A 19,510-nucleotide genomic window follows, 5' to 3' on the forward strand; every position below is an offset into this window, starting at 1 on the left:
AGAAAAACCGAAAATACATAATGCTTATCCATTCTTAAAATAAATAATAAAAGAAACACAGAAACCATATAATAGTATAAACATACAAATACAGATACAAAGAAAACATACATACATACATACATACGATACATGCAAACGAGTATAAAACATAAAAGGAAAATGGAAAATGAAAAATGAAGAACGGAAAATGAAAATCCCCAAAACCAGATATAATATTAATTAGATATAGTTACGTATTATAGCTACACCTACACACATTAGTGCAGCCATGTAACTATTTTTAGAGCCTCGGAAAAATACATACTAAACATTAAATACATAAACATATTAAATAAACGACAGACAAACAAAAACTCAAATGTTTCTTTTGGTGATGATGTGGGTCTGGAATTATACAAAATATTTTGGTTAAGCAGAGAGGAAAATATATCATAAAGTACATGGAAATTGCACTTTGGGTCCCATCAAAGCTCTACATAAGCCTAAAGAGTTTCGAATTTCAAGCTTTTAAGGATATTCGACAACTGTTGAAGCGAGTAAATGGATTTCCTTTGCCGACGACGCCCCAGGTACGAAGTAACAAGTTGTCTTTAAGCCTGATTAAATTTAATTTGGCTTATGTCAGCGCGCATTATAAACTATGCTTTGATTCAATTCAGATGCTGTCACAAGTGCACAAACAGCGTCAACACACACACACACACTCCCTTGCTGTGTGTGAGTGTGTGTATTTAAATGAAATTGCTTGATTCGGCATAAACATATTTACTCTGTTGAATATTTGCTCAACAATTTGATTTGAAATCCTGCGCCCTTGCACACACACATAACACTTGCTGTACTACAAAGTCGAAGGACGCGCACTCGACGGAACAATCGAAGTAGGCAAACAAACCAAGTACCCCAACCCCAACCCCAGCCCCACGCAATCCCTCAGATTGACACTCGTCGAGCTCTACAGATGTCAGCAATTTTCTCGATTTGAATACATTCAACAAAAGCGAAAGTGGGCAAACAATTCAAACAGAGAAGAAGAAGAGGGAAAAAAACGTGGAGGAAAAAAGAATAAGTGAAAGAACCCGCGCAAATGGCTTCTCTAACGACCCAATTAATTTGAAACAAAAAAGTTGCGAGCGTTTGAATTTGAAAAAGAAGCAAAACAAGAAGAAGAAGAAGAAGAAGCGGCAGCAGCAACTGCTTTATGGCCACAGAGTGGATAATGCCACAGGCCACTAAATGACGTCTCCAGCTCCAGTTCCAGCTCCGACCTGCTTCGACCTGCTCCCAAGTAGAAGTTGAAGCCACATATATATGTAAGTAGCTAAAGCAGCCAGCCTTTCCCCCTTCCGGGTATCAAAAAGTTCGCGAATGCCGACAGCTTCATTACAGCCACCATCATCATCATCATCATCATCAGAAGCAGCAGCAACAGCAGCAGCATCAACGTCATCATCAGCTACCCATGAGTAATTTACCAAGCAAAAGTTTATTGCTGGAAGCTCAAGCTGTTGATGATGCTGTAGAGTAAAGTGGAGTGGAGTGGCGTGGCGTGGCATGGAGTGGAGTGGAAAAGTAAATTTCGAGATAAATTGAGAGAATGGAGAGAGCTTAACTGAGTAGCGACAAAGACAAGGAGAACTGCGTTGCAAGTCTTAGCAGTCAGTCTTAAATCCTAGCTTCCACTCACACAGATTTCAATCTAAGCAATATAATATATTAAATTTACTTGACTAATGAAGTAGACTTGAGCTGAGCGCTGAAGAGAGTTCAAGGTTAAGCAGAGCTAATGAGTAGAAGAGAGCGCACTAGTGGCCTTTGAGTTCCCAAGTCTTCGGTCTAACCAGCTAACCTACATATACAGATATGGAGTGCGATGTAGAGGTTTGAGTGGAGTGCAAATATTTACTGAGTAAAGCTTAAGAGAAGAACAAGCTGGAGATGTATGGAATCAATACAGGCAAGAAAAGTGTAGTAGTAAAAATTGATCGACTTGATGATACTCTGAATTCAATTTAGGTTAGGTTGAATAACGGAAAGGAATTGATAATAAGAAAGGAAATAATAATATGCTTAAATTTGAATTTATAGCTTTTAATAATCTTCTAGTCTTTTAAGTTTAGAGCTCTCGAGCTCTAAGCTCTAAGCTTAGATTGAAAGAGAAGGACGAATAGACTGAGAGACATGGCTAAAGTGACTCAGCTTGTTGCTTTGATGCTTATACATCTTCACAAAACCAATATACCCAGCTACATATACACATATGTATACACTATGAAGAGAGCTCAAGGTTGAGCGGAAGAACGAACTGCTACGATATAGAGCTATAGCATCAGCTGCTGGCAGTTCCAGTCTTGCGTATTCGCTCAACACACTCAGATCAAGAATGCCTCGACTAAAGATGCTGTGGAGTGGAAAGTGAGAACTGAAAGACGAGAGTCAAGCTACGGCTAAGAGCGGAAGAATGATTTGCAATATAGCTTGAAGCGAAAACAAAAAAATCGTGAGACTTGGCGCTGCCCCCAAATAATAATCTAACCAATATATATAAAGATGCTGCGGAGTGGAAAGTTGATTGATGCTAAGCATCGAGCACTGAGCACTGAGCACTGCGAGCTGATGAGAACTCAAAGAGAACAAACTTCGCTATAAATCTTAGGCACAAATACTTTCTGCTGTCAGTCTCGAGTCTGCGCTGTGCCTTTCAAGATCTAATCATTCAGTATTCTTACAATCGAAAATGTTCAAATCGACGAATTGCATTCTGATCGCATTGTTTATGCTGCTGCTGTGCATTTTGGCCAAAGGTGAGTAACCGACCTAGTTGAGTCTGCAGAGCATCCAAATTAAATACAAATCAATTCAAACTAGGCATTAATAAATGCAAAATCATTTTTATTAGCACAACTATTCACGTTTCGTTTCTATTGTTGTTGAGAGCTGAAACAGGTTTTCTATAAATATAATTTTTTTTTTAATTTCTAAAAACCAACTGTGTGGCAGAGGCGTAGATTCAAGCAGGGACAACAGCATGAGCAACATCAGCAACAGCAGCTCGTTAGTCATAATTACGTTGTGATTCAAGGTTTCCGGGTGTATGTCATCGTAGATTATCAGGAGTGCGAAAGACAGAGACAGAGACAGAGAGGGTGGGGGACAGAGTTGGCAATGATTTAATGGCTTGTAATTAAATTTTTCTCAGCTGCGCCCTATCAGGAGTTGGAGCCACGCAAGGGTCATGTACCAGTCTATATACGACACGGCGACGAGTCCTTGAGCAACATTCATCCCGGTCTGGCGGAAGCTTTTAAGGAGCAGCCCAGCGCAGAGGTAAGACCCTCCGAAAATGCATTTGCCTAATGAGAAAATTCACAACTTATTTCCCGTCTTCAAATAGAATCTTGTGGCGCAGACTACAACCGAATCGGATATAGCTAGCTTGGATGTTATCAAGGCTTTGGACAAACTAAATTAAATGGAATAAATATTGTGATTTATAGAACATAAAGTGTATATATTTTTGATCAAAATTCAACAGCTGAGTCTATGGATTGGTTGGATTATATTTTTTCTAATTTTTTCTTAAATTCATAAAGTGAAAAAATTATATAAAATAAAATTAGAATTATTCTAAAGAGCAAAGCAGAAAGCTTGGCTGCGTATTCTCTATAAGCATATATAGGGAATAATCAGGGTAATTTACAGTCAGGCAATGCCAATTATACATCCTTTACATATTTAACTTGCAGCTAAGGATGTCAGCACTTGTCTTTATCTACATGGAATCGAATGAATGAATCGTGAGCATTGATGCCATCGAATCTATTAAGGAATAACATGCTATTGAATGTCTTGCAGCTTCAGTTAATTCTAATATATAAATTAGAATTATATATGTATATATAACTAGGATCTGTATGTATGTATGTATATATATACATTCCAGCTCGTTAACTGGCTCGCTGTCCAAAATCGCCTTAGAGCTTTGCGTGTGATTTAGTTGCTGTGGCCCATTAGTGGAGACAGGAACTCTCGAGCTGTGGAAATGTGGCTGGGCAAACGTTTGTAATTAATATAATGGCCAAGGCTGTGAAAATGGCCAAGGCGAAGCTCAGATGAAGATGGCAAAGGCGATGAAGATGGCGTTGGCTGTGGCAGTTGCTGTGGAGGTGGCATTGCCATTGAGGCTGGGACCGAAGCTGAAGCCGAGGCAGAGGCTGTGGCATTTGGCCTCACACACGTTGCGCTGCTGTTGCCACAAATTGTTGTTTCATTGTCCTCGGTCGACGGGTCGGGGGCCGTCTAACGAGCAATAAAACTAAATACATACACATAAAGTTAATTATAAAAAGGGCAAAAGGAAATTGAAGTTGCCAACGGGACTATCGCAACTGTCGATGCTAGTGACGGATTAAGCTAAAATGGGACTACGATCTAGCCAAGAGCGAAGGCCATTCAAAAAAAATAAAATAAAACGGAGAAGGCAACAAAAATGAAAACAAAAGAAAAAAAGAAAAAGACTATGATTGCCCCAGTGGGGAGTGCTCGACTTCAGATATCCTGTACATCAATTAGACTGCAATTCTTCGATTTTGTTGGGAACTACAAGATAAATTTATAGAATCTGATGTTTACTAAACATGATATATGCTTACTTTCTAAGATATCTATGTGGATATATTGAAATATCGATTTCGATTATTGAAAGATAAAGTTATCAAAGCACGTTTTATCTGTTTCGTTTTATAGGAGGTATTTTGGGTAAAATTTACAGGTATTTTTTTCCAAAACTAATCCACCCTGTTTGTCCATTACACATACAGGGTATCCGGAAAAAAGGATAACTATGCGTTTAAGAACTGCTGTTGAATTTAAATTTGGCTCACAGGCGAGTAGCTCGTATATTCGTAACATTTCGTAGCCATATTCGTTTTCGTATTCGCATTCGCTTTCGCATCTGTGTGTATTCGTTCGAGCGCATTCAACCTCAAAATGAATAATTGCATATGCTTCAATGATTTGCGACTTTGTTCGAATGAGCCACAAGTTTTTATTTGGCCGGGCTTTAAGGTGACCCGTGAGCCCTGACCGCCCAGCTCAACCAGCGCTCCATCACTCTCTCTCTCTCTCTCTTCCTTTCTCTCTTCCTTTCTCTCCCTCTCTTTCTCTGTCTCGCCAGCCCCAATGAGATAAAATTTAAAGGTGGTTGCTGGCTAATTTGAAAATTGGCCAACTAATTGCTGCTCTGTGCAGCTCTTGGCCAAAACGAGCTCTTAAACAATAATTGCGTTAACTGTTATGTGGCTCGATTATCGCCCCCATTGACCATAATCCGCAATTGCATGTTAGCCGTTAGCTGTTAGCCATCATCATTATTGACTGACCATTAACAGGCGAAGCCATGATTCCAATTCGATACGTTGCGCTGCTCAGCTTTAGCTTTTACCCTTAACAGCTCAGCCCAAAAGGGGTTTATAGGTGGCTGCGGGAGTGTGGGGCGACAGGGGTTGGAGGGCGTAGACTTTTGCGTAAATATATGTTAAATTTGTCTTATCTACTCATCGGTCTATGTTTCTGGAAATCTCAGGAACTACAATATCTAGACATTCACAATTTCCTATGTATATGCATATAATTGTAGTATGTTGTAAGTCAAATAATTTCATCATATTTTACCTACAATTCATAGACAAAGATTGATTAAAACAACAGCTTTACGCAGCATTCAGGGTATTCACAAGTCGATCACACCCGACTCGAGCTACCCTTACTGATTTTTTTTTATTATTTTAATTGTGCATTGTGGTTTCAGCTAGCCAGTCAGCAGTCCGCTTAGAATGCCACCACCGTGAGCACCGTGTGCACCGTGACCACCGGCTGTACCGCCCGTTATGCCAGGCACCTTTACCAGGTTGCCCAGCAAGCTATGTCTATTTATATTTAGCAGGCAGCTGTTAAAGGTGAAAGGTGTAGAGTAATATTTTTATATTTTATACTATATAGTATCATATATAATATCTTCACTTACCGCAGATCCACGCGAAGGACTTCCTGACACGCCCACTGTTTCAGGCACTAAAGATCATATATTAAATATATGAAGTTAAATTTATTTTCTTTTAGAAAATACTCACTCTTACGGCCTCAGGGGAGGGTCGAGGACAAGTTTCTACGACGGAACCACCTCCAATACCACCGCCTCCAATGCCACCACCTCCAATGCCACCACCTTTAATGTCACCACCTCCAATGCCACCACCTCCTATACCACCACCTCCTATACCACCGCCTTTAATGCCGCCATCTCCAATGCCTTTAATGCCACCACCTCCAATACCACCATCTCCAATGCCACCAATTCCCTTTCCATCGTGTCCACCAATTTCCTTCGGTGATGGAGATATCATATGACATTTAAACGCTGCAAATGCACCTAATTATTTTAATACTTATAATACTTACATTATGAGCCAAGGCCTGAAAATTTACATGAAAATATAGACAGACAATTATACTTTTATAGATCTTGGTATATGAACATATAAATAGCTTTCTCACCATTGAAAGTAGACCTAGGACAACACCCAATACTAAGAACTTATTCATTGCAAAAGTTTCAGCTAGACTCTGATAACTCTCAGAACAGCGATCGTTTTTATAGTGCCCCTTGACAATGAGCGCGGCCTAGGCCAACAGCTGTTCCATTATGTGCCCATATAGGGCAGAGAACAAAACTTGAACTAAATAGGTAATTCTTTATAGTTTAGCTGCATCAGTTAACCCACTTTTACCAATTACAGGGTATACATAATAAAACTCAATGTCTCTTTAGATAATCATAAATATTTATTCGTCATGCAAACCGTTTTACACTTACATAAATAGGTAGGTTCAATTTCTTTACGAGTACTTTTCAATTGTGGGGATTTGTTTGTTTGGCAACTACATACATATATATATACACACAAATATATATATGTGTATATATATATAGGTAGTATATATGTTTACGATATATGCACGTTATAAGAACTAATTGTACAATAATTCAATCTAATAATACCATTTATGTATACGATTAATATGATCTCTCATTTAGCTATACGATTAGTTAATACAATTATTTAATTGGGGCCTGCAAAACGTGGCAGCAAAAAAAGTGACTAAACGCACATTCAAATGGCTAATAAATCCCTATCTAGGGATCATATTTGTTTTGGATCTCTAAGGTATTATTCCATTACATTTGAACTTGAATTTGAACTGCGAACTTCGAATGGGGTTTTAGGCTTTGGTAGTTACTTGACTTGAGAGATAAAGTTATCCATATCTAAAGATCAATATCAAAAGTGAAGAATCCTTAGCAAGGATTCAGTTGTACGACCTAGCGATCCTCAGGACTCTAGGCTATGTTGCACATTATATATTTAAACTCCGAAGTTCGAATGGGGTTTAGGCTTTGGTAGTTACTTGACGAAAGACAAAGTTATTCTTATCTAAAGATCAATATCAAAAGTGGAGGATCCTCAGCAGCGATTCGTGGATCCAAGGATATCAGGTAACCGCTGAGCTCTAGGGTGTCTTTCACTGTGTTTGAGCATCAACAATAAGTAGCTCCTCAGTTGTGCGATCTCTTGATAGCTGGTTATCCTTGGGTCTTTAGGGATCTTTAGGATCCTAGAGTCTTTCTATTACACTCCAAGCTTCGGCTGGGTATAGGCTTTGGTAGTTACTTGACATTAGATAAAATTAACAATTTCTATAGATCGATATAAAAGTTGTGTGTGGTGCAGCTTCAGACGCCCTGCATCTTCTTGCAGTTGCAGAGCCATTTGATAATCCTCGCATTGCGTTCCACAATCGACGGCGGCTCCGAGGGTCGATACGGCTGCGTGGTTTGTGGCTGAGTCTCTGTGCTGTCCGGCAATCGCATCGAGTCTACGGTGCTCACATCCGAGAAGAACACAGTGCTGGAATCATCCGAGTCGGTTTCCGGATTATGTTGATGCCGCCTCGGCTGGCTGTAGATCTCATGGAACGCCTCGTCGTTCAGGCCCAAACGATCGAAGAACTTTTCCAGCTCCGATATGCTGGCATTCAGTGCCTCCCGCTCCATGTCCGCCGAGAAACCCTTCGGAAAGAAGACATTCTCGTGCTCCATGATCCGCTTGTAGCCCGCCGAGCCGCTGCTGGGCGAGGTGCGCGGCTGGACAGGCAATCGATTGCGATTCTTAAAACGAATGCAACGCTGCCGCTTGAATTGGATGGGCGGCGGACTGATGTCATCCACCGAGGGCGCCGATCCCGGACTCTGGACCAGCGAGCTCTGCGAGTGATTGATGCTCGTGTAGCCCTGCGAGCTGGTCTGCAGCTGCTGGCTGGACGAGCTCGAATAGCGCGGCGTTTGCGTCTTGAGACGCGGTGATGGCGAGTCCTGAAAGGCCTCCGGCACCTCCGGCGTCGGCGTGAAATTGAGCAAATAGTCGGCAGCCGCATTGTCGTAGCCGGGCATCATGCCGCCCATCCCAGGTCCTGGCTCCTGCTTGCATCGGCAATCCATGCCAGTGGCAGTGACATAGCCACAATACGAATTGGCGCTGTGCTGCGTGGAGGAGCCGCTGTCCCTGCGAGTCGCCGCCACCAGGTTACAGCAATTCCTGATCGTGCCACTGGCGGTGCCTGACTGAGTCTCCCGCTGCCGCTTGTAGCACGGCTCGCTGCGATGCGTATAATGGCCAGAGCTGCCACCCGAGTCCCGATTAATGGATGACTCTCCGGCAGATTTGATCGAACGATTGCCCCGGCTGCAGCAGCTCAAGATCTCGCTGTGCGGCGAGTGGCGACTGATCTGCGTATGCAGATCCGGCAGCGATTTGTGGCTATTGATGTTGAACTCGTTCGTCGTGTAATTAGCGCGCTCGTCCGGATTGCTGGGCACCTCGTGCGAGTGAGAGTAGGAGCGTTGATAATTGTATCTGTAAAGAGAGAGCGAAAGAGCGATCAGAGAGCTGTAATGTACATAAGATATCTGTGTATATGTATAAAACGTGCTCAATATATATTTATAAGAGAAATACATGGCAGATACATATGTATGTGTACATGAGCTGCCTGTGAAATTTACAGGAGTTGCTCATAACACTCATAAAAGCTGTTTTTTATGAGATGGATATGTATATATAAGAGTACAAGAAGCACAAATTAGGATGTAGATACACGCGAGATAAGAATTATAAGAGTGAAATTCACAAGAGGTGCTCATAAGATAGAAGAGGTGATGGTTACATAGTCTTCTTATCGTATACGAGTATAAATACTGCTGATTGGACTTTAACATAAGCTCTAAATATAAGAAATATAAGAGTTGCTTTACAGCATAATTCATTGTACCACATTGGCAATCCATACAAAGCAAAAATTATGCATCTCCTCTCAACACACAAAAAACTCAACTTCATCCTTTTTGTTACGCGCTCTCAACAAGAATGGAATATGTCGCAGCCTACTGCGATCGAGCGAGAAAGCCACATAACATATTTTATTTACGCTCAATTACTCTCTTAATTCTGCATGCGTGTGTATGCAGAAGTTGCAATACTAAGAGGAGAGGAGGGGAGAGGAGCATAAAACTGTTGAAGTGCTTAGCAAAAAGCTTTTTTTTAGAAGAGTGCGTGTGCATGCACACATGCTCACGTTTGTATGTGTTAATTTATATTATGCTGCTGAGTTGAAGTGAGTGAGAGCGAGCAATCGTTTGGGAGAGTATAAGGAATCACAAAGTTAAGCTTAATTCATTTCTATTTTCGTAGCGCTCACCTGTAACGCTCATTGTGCACTTGACTCGACTTGCCCGCATACTCGGCTGGCGGACTGATCGGCCTGTAGTTCTCGGTGAGCACTAGTGGCTCCTCGCCACCGCTGTTCGGCTCACTCGGATATGCGCCGTATGTGGACTCCCTGCCAAAGGCATGGGCGGGTAGGTAGAGGGGGGGTGGTATTCTCAATGCGCTGCTCTCCTCTTCGCCGGGCAGCAAATCGGCATTGCCGTCGCTCAGCTCGTGGCGTCGCATGCTGGAGCGCTCCTTGGCCGTCGCCTCCGAGCCGAGCAGGAGGCGCAGCTTGTGCTGCAGCAGATTATTGTTGACACCAGGTCGTTCCCGCGGATGACTCTGGCTGTGCCGCTGATGATGATGCTGGTGATGATGATTGTGCATATACACCTGCTGTTGCACCTGCTGCTGGACCTGCTGCTGCACCTGCTGTTGGACTTGCTGTTGCACCTGCTGCTGCTGCTGCTGTCTGTTCAGACTCATGTAGCGCCTGTCCTCTAGCTCCTCATAGCTGAAGTGGCCCCGTTTGATCCCAGCTCCAACGCCTGTCCCTGCTCCTGCTCCAGCTGCAGATCCAGCTCTTTGCTGCAGTCGCTCGAAAACCGCGTCGGATTTGATATAGAAGGGCTTCGATTCGGCCAACAGTTCCACGGCAGATTTGCGCTTGTTGTAGTTGTAGTGCCGCCCACTACTGTGGTAGAAGGAGCTGTGCCCGAGATGACCCTGACCCTGGCCTTGACCCTGGCTCTGGCTTTGGCCTTGGTTCCAATAGTTGCGACAGCCCGCCGAAGACTCTGGCAATGCAGAGGCCGACAGAGGGCGCTGCGACATCGTTGCACTTGGCATATATAAACCGTTATACGAGCTCTCCATGCCTCCCGCTCCTCCGGCCCCGGTAAAGACCTGCGGACTCGTGGCATACAACGTTTGGCTGGCAGTGCGCGTATATTTGGGCATCGTTGTGTACATCGCCGGCGTGGAGCTGTGATGGCCGCCAGGTGAGCTGCTGCCATTGCACGAGCGCTGTCGGGGACTGCTGCATCCATGCGCTACGGTTGCCATATTTCCAGTCTGCGTCCAATTGTAAAACAATTCGAAGAAGCTTTTACTTTTCAAGCATGCAGACGAAAGTCTCCAATTAGATTCTGTTTTACAGTACACTATGGTTTCAATCACGTATAAGAGTATTTTAGTACATATCCAATCAAAATGTACGATAAAGCAGCCTTGTCTAAGTAACCAATAACTATGTGTGTCCAATAAGAATCTAGTTCAAAGTGAGATTACGTATTTCCATAGTAGAGTAGCCAATGCTTATGTATAACATCTAAATTGAATCCGCTTTCAAATCCAATTGAGCCTTCAATCTCCTATATAAGTATCCAAATCAATGTGAGCATCCAATCAATGAAATATTGAGTATCCAATCTGTATATAATTTTCAGTTATCACAAATTTATAAGAGTAGCCAGTGCATAGTGGAATCCAATCAGAAGTTGATTCAAAGTAAACTGGAGATTCTTTAATCTTGTAGAAGAGTAGCCAATGCTAGCAATGGGAATCCAATTGGCATCCAATCGTTGTAGACTAACCTATGGCAATCCAGTCCGAGTCTTAATCGAAGTAGCCTTGAGTTTTCACAGCAGTGAGGCGTTGCCCTCGCCCTCCCACTTGCACCTGCTGCTCGGTCTCGGCCTCGACTGGGTTTGGGGCATGCGCAGTTGAAGGCGTGCTGCGTATACTACAAAAAAAAAACATATATATATATATAAAAATACAATGCAAATAATTTTTAAATTCGTAGTTGCAATTACCATTAAGACTAATTTTGAATCAAATAATTAATAATTATATCAGATATTAAAAGCAATAATTAAAAGGTATTTCAATCTATATAGCAAATGTCTAATTGAACATATATATGTATATGTATATATATATATATTTTTTTATGCTACAACAACTCCTTTACAAATTTCAGCTTATTTAGCATATCTCCAGCATTTTTAATTATTTTAAATTTTAAACTCACTTAATTCAGTTAACTTCACATTTATTATTATAAATATTCACCTGGCTAACAAATTAATTCCAATGATTTCCCATAAATTCCTTTACTGTGCGTTTCTTGGGGCCAACTGTGCTGGCATGTGAGACGATGGAATGGCCAGGACTATGGGACTTGGACTCCTGATGCCTTACATTGTGCCACTTTGAATAACAGATGTTGTTCCACATTCCAAAGTGTTCCAGCTGCTAAAGCTAAAGCATGCGCGCCATAACGATAAGGAAAACCCGCCATGGCGGTATACTCATATATCGTAAATGCTTGAGACATTGACAAAAAATAAAATACTGCTAAAATACTAAAGTATAAATTAATATCTGACTTAAATATTAATTAGTTCATTTTTGTGAGACCTTTGCCTTTAAATGAAATTATTATTTATAATGGTTATTTAGTTAAATTTTCTGAGATTCAGTTAGTTTGAATATTTTATTACCTTTTAACTGTATAAAAATATATTTCGAATATTATTTAGTGCATATTTTCTGAATTTAATAACTTTTTTTAATTTTTAGTACATATCAGTGCGGGATTGTAGAAATTTTGCTAAAAATGTAATTTACCATTTATGAGACAAAGAAATACCTTACTAATTATAAGAACATTTTTTAGCACATTTAATTCCAAACTTACCTCTTCCTTATCAACATGATTGAGCGCATTTGCAATTTCATCACACTCTGATTAGCTCAAGCTAATATTTCTTATTAGAACTAAACTTTTTTTTAGCACACTCACTCAAAAGCTTTTGAGCAGCGACGCATATAAAAATCGAGCGCGCGCTCATTGCGAGCAACAGTTGAACGGCAGCTGCCAGAGAAGTCGCAAAGATGTCCGCAAGCAAAGCTTTCTATGTCAAAAATAATAACGGAACCCAAGTCCAGGCAATTGGATTAGGCACATACACGGCAAGTATTTCAGATCAGCAGAAGTTGCTGTTGTTGTTCGTTCGTTAGTTACAAGTGAAGACAGCTTATCTGCTGTCAGAGGGTGTGAGGAAGACAGAAAATGATAATTTATTTGTTCACAGTCGCTGGGCGGTGATTGCGAGAGGGCAACATTACATGCAATTGACGTCGGCTACCGGCACATAGACACCGCCTACTTCTACGAGAACGAGGGCGAGGTGGGCAGGGCGGTGCAGCAGAAGATAGCTGAGGGCGTCATCCAGCGCAAGGACATCTTCATAACCACCAAGGTAAGCAACAGACTGTCTGTCCAGGTGACAGGTGTGTGACAGGTGTCTTCTTTCTTTGTGAACAGCTTTGGTGCCAATTCCACGAGCCGGAGAGGGTGGAATACGCCTGCCGCAAGACGCTGCAAAACTTGGGACTCGACTATGTGGATCTTTACCTGATGCACTGGCCCTACTCCTACGTCTATCGTGGCGACAATGAAATGTTGCCCACCGATGCCAATGGCGAGGTGGAACTGAGGTAAGTCACGCAATGGCCCTTACGATTATCTATTAACCATCTAATCTAAATGCAGCGATGTCGATTACCTGGACACGTGGCGTGCCATGGAAAAGCTCGTCGAGCTGGGCCTGACCAAAAGCATTGGCGTTTCCAATTTCAATTCCGAGCAGCTGACGCGCCTCTTAGCCAACTGCAAAATCAAGCCGATTCATAACCAGGTTAGGCAACTGCGGTTGCAGTACTTTAAACATTGTAAATTAAACCCATTTAACTCAAAATATCGCAATTTCCCATTTGCTCGTATCAATTTGCTCTCAATTGGGCATAGGGCTCGACAGCCATATGCCAAGGGCGATCGAGCGAGATGCCCACACGCTCCCTCATCTGGTCACACTACTTACGAATTTAAAGCTTACACTCAATTTCACTCTCGCACTCTCTCAAGTGTGTGTATGCAATGTGCGCTTTACGTGTGAGTGCAAAATAGTTAACGGCTGTGCCGCACTCACAGAACGTTCTCCCTTTGGCGTGTTTACTCTGGGAGAGGCAATAACAGCTTTATAAACATCTTTAAGGCGAGCATTTCACGCACACGCACACATGTCCACTTGCGATTATTTATTTGCCTGTGTGTGGAACCGCGGGAATGAATTTATAAAAAGACCTCCCGCATAGTTTATATGGGCTATAAAAGCTTGTTATCTGTTGAGTGCTAACAACTAATATTTCGCATATCTCCTCTGTAGATCGAATGTCATCCAGCGTTGAATCAGAAGCCACTGATTGCATTGTGCAAGCAACACGATATTGTGGTCACCGCCTATTGTCCGCTGGGCCGGCCTGATCCTGCCAAGAAACAGCCGAACTTCATATACGATGCCAAGGTCCAGGCCATAGCCGATAAATACAAAAAGTCAACGGCACAGATAGTGTTGCGCTATCTGGTTAGTAACTCAAATAATAGATTACATTCATTCCCTAATATATTGATGTATATAATTATGTATGCTTGCAGATCGAGATCGGAACTGTGCCTCTGCCCAAGTCCTCTAATCCTAAGCGCATTGAGGAAAACTTCAACATTTTCGACTTCAAGCTAACTGCAGCTGATCACGCTGTGCTGGACTCATATAATACAGGAGAGCGTTTGATTAAAATGGAACATTCTATTAAGAGCAAAAATTATCCATTTCATATTGAATATTAAACTATTAGAATTTTTTTATGTAAAATAAAGTAAAAACAAAATTGTATACAAACTCATGTACAAGAATCTAAAAATAAAAAGTCCATGCATAATGAAAATATTTTAATTTGAGTCTCAGTCAAAATACATACATATGTACATATGTATGAACATATTTTTATTCTCAGTGTAAAAAGTTTCTTGACAAATTGTACAAACTACAGTGGGTCACAACGTATTTTAAGGAGTACTTTTAAATAGCTGAGTCATACTAAGATTAGAAAAAAAAGAAGTTATTTCCTTATATCCCATTTTAATTTTCATTTTCAAAGTATAAACATTTTAATCTAATATGTTAATCTAATGTTTTATATATTTTGTATATTTTTGAAATATTGTGAAAGCATTCCATGTTAATTAAAAACTAAAAAAAATAATAATCAACAAAATGTCACAGTCTCATATTAAAATAGAACCGAAGTTAATTCTTTTTTAGCTTTAGTCAATGCTTCCGCAGTGTGATGAAATACACACATATGTACATGTGTCTTCCAAGTGATCAAGCTTATAAGAGCGAGATGGAATGAGAGAGCTTTTACCAGCAGTCGGACAGTTTTGGAAATTTCCACTGCTGATTTGTTATAGAATTCAAATGGGAATTATTTATAAATGATTAATATAAATAATAATATATATATACACCATGCAAAAAAAAAAAAAAAAAAAAAAAAAAAACCTTAAAGTAAAGACCACGTCAAATTTTATAATATTTTTAATAATTCAGTAATTCAATAATTCAATATTTATAATAATTTTTCAAACACATTAAGTTTGGCGCCAAATACACGGTGCGGCCAGTCAGAAGAAAGCTGCTGTGCTGCCAGATCCGTGGCAGATAATGCAGACAGGTAGTTTGTAATGTCCCTTGAACATTTTGATTAAAGTATTTCGAAAACATACAGAGGGAACAATTTTCATACAAAAATTAAAAATAAAATTAACATGACACTGAATTATTAAAAATTATAAAATTATATGTAAATTTAGGAAAACAGCTGAAACATGCAATAAGGTCAAATTTAGTGCTAAATAAACAGCTGTTGTGACTGTAGTGTGGCCAGACTATAATCGGGGCAGTGCTACCAGATGTATTACAGCATCAGTCTGCTACCGCCTCCCACTTCACATCTGTTCGACACATCAAAACAATTTAGGGGCAAACCTTAGACCCAAAAAAGAATGACGCTTGTTGTTGCTGCGACATCAAATAGCCCACGTAATGGTGTACGTGTACTTGCAACCCCCAAAACAGACCCTACAAGCTGCTGCAATGCAGTTGTTGTCTTTGCTGGCACGCTAAAGCACGTGAGTGACATAAAATCAAATGCACACTTTACAGTTAGCTAATTCTATTTACATACCTACACAGGGAATTAAAACTATAAATTGACAAAAAGAAAATTATATATTTATGATTGTGCATTATGCGCACAGTTTGTCCAAACAACAACAACGAACTACTGAAGAGCAACGCTGCCGTCCATAATTAATTTACTCGAGAAGGTAACTAGCGGAAAAGGTGCAGAAAGCAGGTGCAATCGATGCCACACTGCCACACGATGGTCTATTTACGCATTGTGCTCACTACACTGGTGACCATAACCTGCCTGCTGGGTGACAATTTTGTGGAGCTCACCCAGCATCCCTTGCTGAAGGCATTAGCCGACAATGCAACTCATGCTGCAATTGGAGCCCTAACAGGAATTGCATTTGCCATGCAGTTTTATGAGCGGACGACTCAACTTTATGGCTGGATATTGATTTTCACGTGCTTTGTCGTGTCCTCGTTTATTGACTTGGACCACTTCATAGAGGCGCGTTCCCTGTACCTGGAAGTAAGTTTTTTCATTACCTTGAACTTGCCCATTATATAAATCATTGTCATTTATGTTTTTAGGATGCTACAAATTTGACGCGTCGTCCTTTTCTGCATTGTTCCAGCATTATTTTTGCCATGTTGTTGTTTTATATATGCACCGCGTGCCTGAATTACTTTCGCAGCAGCTTAATGCTGGGTGCTCTGCTCTGTGCCTTCATTACGCATCATACGAGAGACGCTGTCCGACGGGGCTATTGGCTGTGGCCCTTCTATGATCACACGGAGCGTATTCCACAGCTGGCCTACATTATGGGCACCATCCTAACGCCCTATCTGCTAGGCTATTTGCATAATGTCTGTCGCAGTGCGTGGGTGTTAAATTTCCTGGGTCAATATATTAAGCTAAGCGAGACGCATCGCAGTGGCTCACTCGGTAGCTATCGCTATTTGCAAGTATAAGATTGTGATACTCTGAATAATTATGGAAAACAATTAGGAAACATATATATATATGGATGCATCGTCTGGAACGTCACTAAACATAGTACCCGATCATTTTGTTTATGGATACAGGGTAACGAAATCTTCATTCCACATTTGCTTTCGTCCGTTATTCTCTTGTACACTGAGCGAACATTGGACATGACTCAGTCATAAGCCTAATGCGATCGAACAAGATAGCAAGAGAGATCGCTCTCTCAATTGCTCTCAGTACATTTTTGCATACTCTCCATTGCGCTCTCAAATGTATGCATGTATGTGTGTGCACCCTTTCCCTTTTGAGTGCGGAGTTTTGCAAAGCTATTGAGAGTATTTGAGAGGGTCAGCTAATGCGTGATTATTGTTGTGAAGCTAATCAAAAACTTGACGTGTTTTAGAAATTACTTTTTGAACGCACACGTACTCACGCACACGCACATGCGCCCATACATGTATTCGTATTTTATTTTATTTCTGTGCGTATATCTTGATGCCCGCAGAATTGAATAGTGGCTTGTTTGTTTTTTTCCAGACGTCGCATCTATGATTAGAGTTTTGACTACTACGAAATGCTTTTTAGGCTTCAAGCTTAATATATATATATTTAGATTAGCCCTAAGTGAATTTATGATCTAGTGAAAGACTCATATACTTCCACATTACAGGACACAATATTTATTACACTTCCATATAAGAGAGTACACAAAAGAATATATATATATTTTTATTTAACTAATGCATAGGTTTTTTCAACTAGTATCCAAAAGCAAAGATAATATCCAAATTTGTGATATATATAGATACATATATAGCAATAAGTATATAGTATATAGGGAGAAAAGCATAGCGCACAACTAAAATATATATAGAAGAAATTTGTAATTAATTTTTTTAACTAGGAAATATTTTTAATCAATCACTGTTATAATAAAATCAATAAATTGCCTTGTACAACAGCTGCTAAATATAAAGTGTATGATATATTTTCTATATATAGTCGATCTAAATTGAAATTCGCGAAATTCAAATGTTTTTTATAATTTTATATATGCTATTTATGGTTATTTCAGCTGAAAAAAGGGTCATGTACTAACATTTTCTTATTTAGTTTTCATTGGAAAATTTCTGTTTGCAATAAATAAGTAATTAAAACTGAATGTGGGAAAAGCGAGACACATCAAAACCCACAACAATGAATACACACCTATTTGTTTTTGTTTTTTTTGCTGCCGCACACCCACGCCCGCTGCCACGCCCACAAAGCAGCGCAGAGATTCGTTTGACAAAAACGAATGCGAATCGCTCGTGAAAGATCATTTCTATTTGGACCGCGTGCCCGTTTGGCTGACTGTCGTGTGTTCGTGTCTCTATACAGTGTCTGCTTACTCAAAGGAAATCGGCACAGTTTTAATTCAATTTCGATTTCGTTTTCAATTTCGTGTTCAATCTGGCTGATCAAGCGGGAGAGTGCGTGCAACCGTTTGCAGTAAGTGCAAAGCACTTGGCAACCAAAACAAATCAAGTTTAATTTGTTTTTTGAGCAATTAGTTAAATAATTTATTTGAGTTGTTGATGATTTCATAAAAATGTGCGACATTTTCATTAAAATGAATTCGTTCAGCTAAACAGCTTCCCATGTTCATTTAAATGCTATCAATTTACGCGCCGTTAACTCGCACACACATTAACAACTTCCTCACTTAAGTATCTATTATATATATACATATGTACATGTATGCGTGTGTGTGTGTGTGTGTGTGTGTGTCTTTTAGAGTTGTGTGTATGTGTTCAATTGAACGAGTCACCAAATTGAACTACTAAGCATGTGATGCAGCTCAATGCTACTCTGTTAGCTCTGTTAGTTCCTTAGTTCTTTACTGATTCATTTCGTTCCATCATCTCTGATCGGTTTGTTCCATTCAGCGTATCAGCAGCCAATCAAGAGTGAGTGTAAGCCAATGGACCAATAAGAACTTCTCAATTTGCCAACTCTAATGTATAATAACATCGGTAGATGGCGCAAGCTGTTTCATAATATTTACAAGTATACACTATGTATCTTATATATAGATCTATAGACGTTTACATATTAGTTCTATTTTGCACAATTTGTTAAAATGTACAAAAATAAATGCTGTAAATATTTACATTGAACGTTTCGCGCCAGCGAGAGATGGAAATAAATCACTGGCAAAAGGCGCAGAAGGCACATTAGCGAGCCGTTTTTCAAAATATGATTAATAATATATGTATATGTATATATATATATTTTTATGTATAGACACAGATAAATGTACTGATCTATAGCACCGATAACAATGCACGTTTCGCACAGTTAAACACCTGTCTAAAGTAAATAAAACATCAAAACACTTCTGTTGGGTATATATCCATTTAGAAGCACAGTTATCTCCAAACAATACTTCATTAGTCGGAGATTTCATTCGACAATCGACACACACGGCGCACATTACGTATACGCCGTGTGTTGCGACACCCTAAGACAGCTGGCTAATAAGAAATTATCAGAGATTTACGTTCGACCGCTGCTGCTATTGCTGTACATCCCCATCAATCTTTGCTGCACTTTGTGCCAAGTTTCAACAGCAACAGCTGCTCTAAATATAACTCATACGCAGCGTGTGCCAC

The 19,510-nt window shown here is 40.3% G+C and overlaps 6 protein-coding genes across 8 annotated transcripts in view; 4 read left to right on the plus strand and 2 right to left on the minus strand.

The window, feature by feature from the left end:
• The first annotated feature begins 2,658 nt into the window (after positions 1-2,658).
• On the plus strand, positions 2,659-3,530 carry LOC6581400. The gene is made up of 3 exons (XM_002007094.4): positions 2,659-2,807; positions 3,203-3,330; positions 3,398-3,530. Exons 1-3 carry the CDS (start codon positions 2,741-2,743, stop codon positions 3,473-3,475), a joined length of 273 nt encoding a protein of 90 aa, XP_002007130.1. The 5' UTR covers positions 2,659-2,740; the 3' UTR covers positions 3,476-3,530.
• A 2,282-nt stretch (positions 3,531-5,812) lies between these two features.
• Positions 5,813-6,407, minus strand: LOC6581401 (acanthoscurrin-1). The gene is made up of 3 exons (XM_044010189.1): positions 6,135-6,407; positions 6,029-6,075; positions 5,813-5,951 (listed from the first exon to the last, which is right to left on the minus strand). Exons 1-3 carry the CDS (start codon positions 6,405-6,407, stop codon positions 5,813-5,815), a joined length of 459 nt encoding a protein of 152 aa, XP_043866124.1.
• A 416-nt stretch (positions 6,408-6,823) lies between these two features.
• On the minus strand, positions 6,824-12,014 carry LOC6581402. Its single transcript, XM_002007096.4, has 3 exons — positions 11,904-12,014; positions 9,817-11,571; positions 6,824-8,975 (listed from the first exon to the last, which is right to left on the minus strand). The coding sequence occupies exons 2-3, from the start codon at positions 10,890-10,892 to the stop codon at positions 7,796-7,798; spliced, it is 2,256 nt and encodes a 751-aa protein (XP_002007132.2). The 5' UTR covers positions 10,893-11,571; positions 11,904-12,014; the 3' UTR covers positions 6,824-7,795.
• Positions 12,015-12,681: 667 nt separating this feature from the next.
• LOC6581403 (aldo-keto reductase family 1 member B1) lies at positions 12,682-14,569 on the plus strand. Its single transcript, XM_002007097.4, has 6 exons — positions 12,682-12,806; positions 12,929-13,096; positions 13,162-13,334; positions 13,390-13,534; positions 14,063-14,260; positions 14,332-14,569. Exons 1-6 carry the CDS (start codon positions 12,729-12,731, stop codon positions 14,521-14,523), a joined length of 954 nt encoding a protein of 317 aa, XP_002007133.1. The 5' UTR covers positions 12,682-12,728; the 3' UTR covers positions 14,524-14,569.
• Positions 14,570-15,611: 1,042 nt separating this feature from the next.
• On the plus strand, positions 15,612-17,238 carry LOC6581404 (transmembrane protein 267). The gene is made up of 3 exons (XM_002007098.4): positions 15,612-15,867; positions 15,932-16,397; positions 16,460-17,238. Exons 2-3 carry the CDS (start codon positions 16,104-16,106, stop codon positions 16,838-16,840), a joined length of 675 nt encoding a protein of 224 aa, XP_002007134.2. The 5' UTR covers positions 15,612-15,867; positions 15,932-16,103; the 3' UTR covers positions 16,841-17,238.
• Positions 17,239-18,176: 938 nt separating this feature from the next.
• LOC6581405 (calcium-binding protein E63-1) overlaps positions 18,177-19,510 on the plus strand; it is a 37,531-nt gene continuing 36,197 nt past the window's right edge. For all 3 annotated transcript variants that reach the window (XM_044009555.1, XM_044009556.1, XM_015161802.3), the window contains exon 1: positions 18,177-18,347. The gene's annotated coding sequence lies outside the window, so the exon portion shown is untranslated. The remainder of the gene's footprint in view (positions 18,348-19,510) is intronic.

The sequence above is a fragment of the Drosophila mojavensis genome, unplaced genomic scaffold (genome assembly GCF_018153725.1).
Source record: "Drosophila mojavensis isolate 15081-1352.22 unplaced genomic scaffold, ASM1815372v1 contig_74, whole genome shotgun sequence".
Classification (NCBI taxonomy): Eukaryota; Metazoa; Arthropoda; class Insecta; order Diptera; family Drosophilidae; genus Drosophila; species Drosophila mojavensis.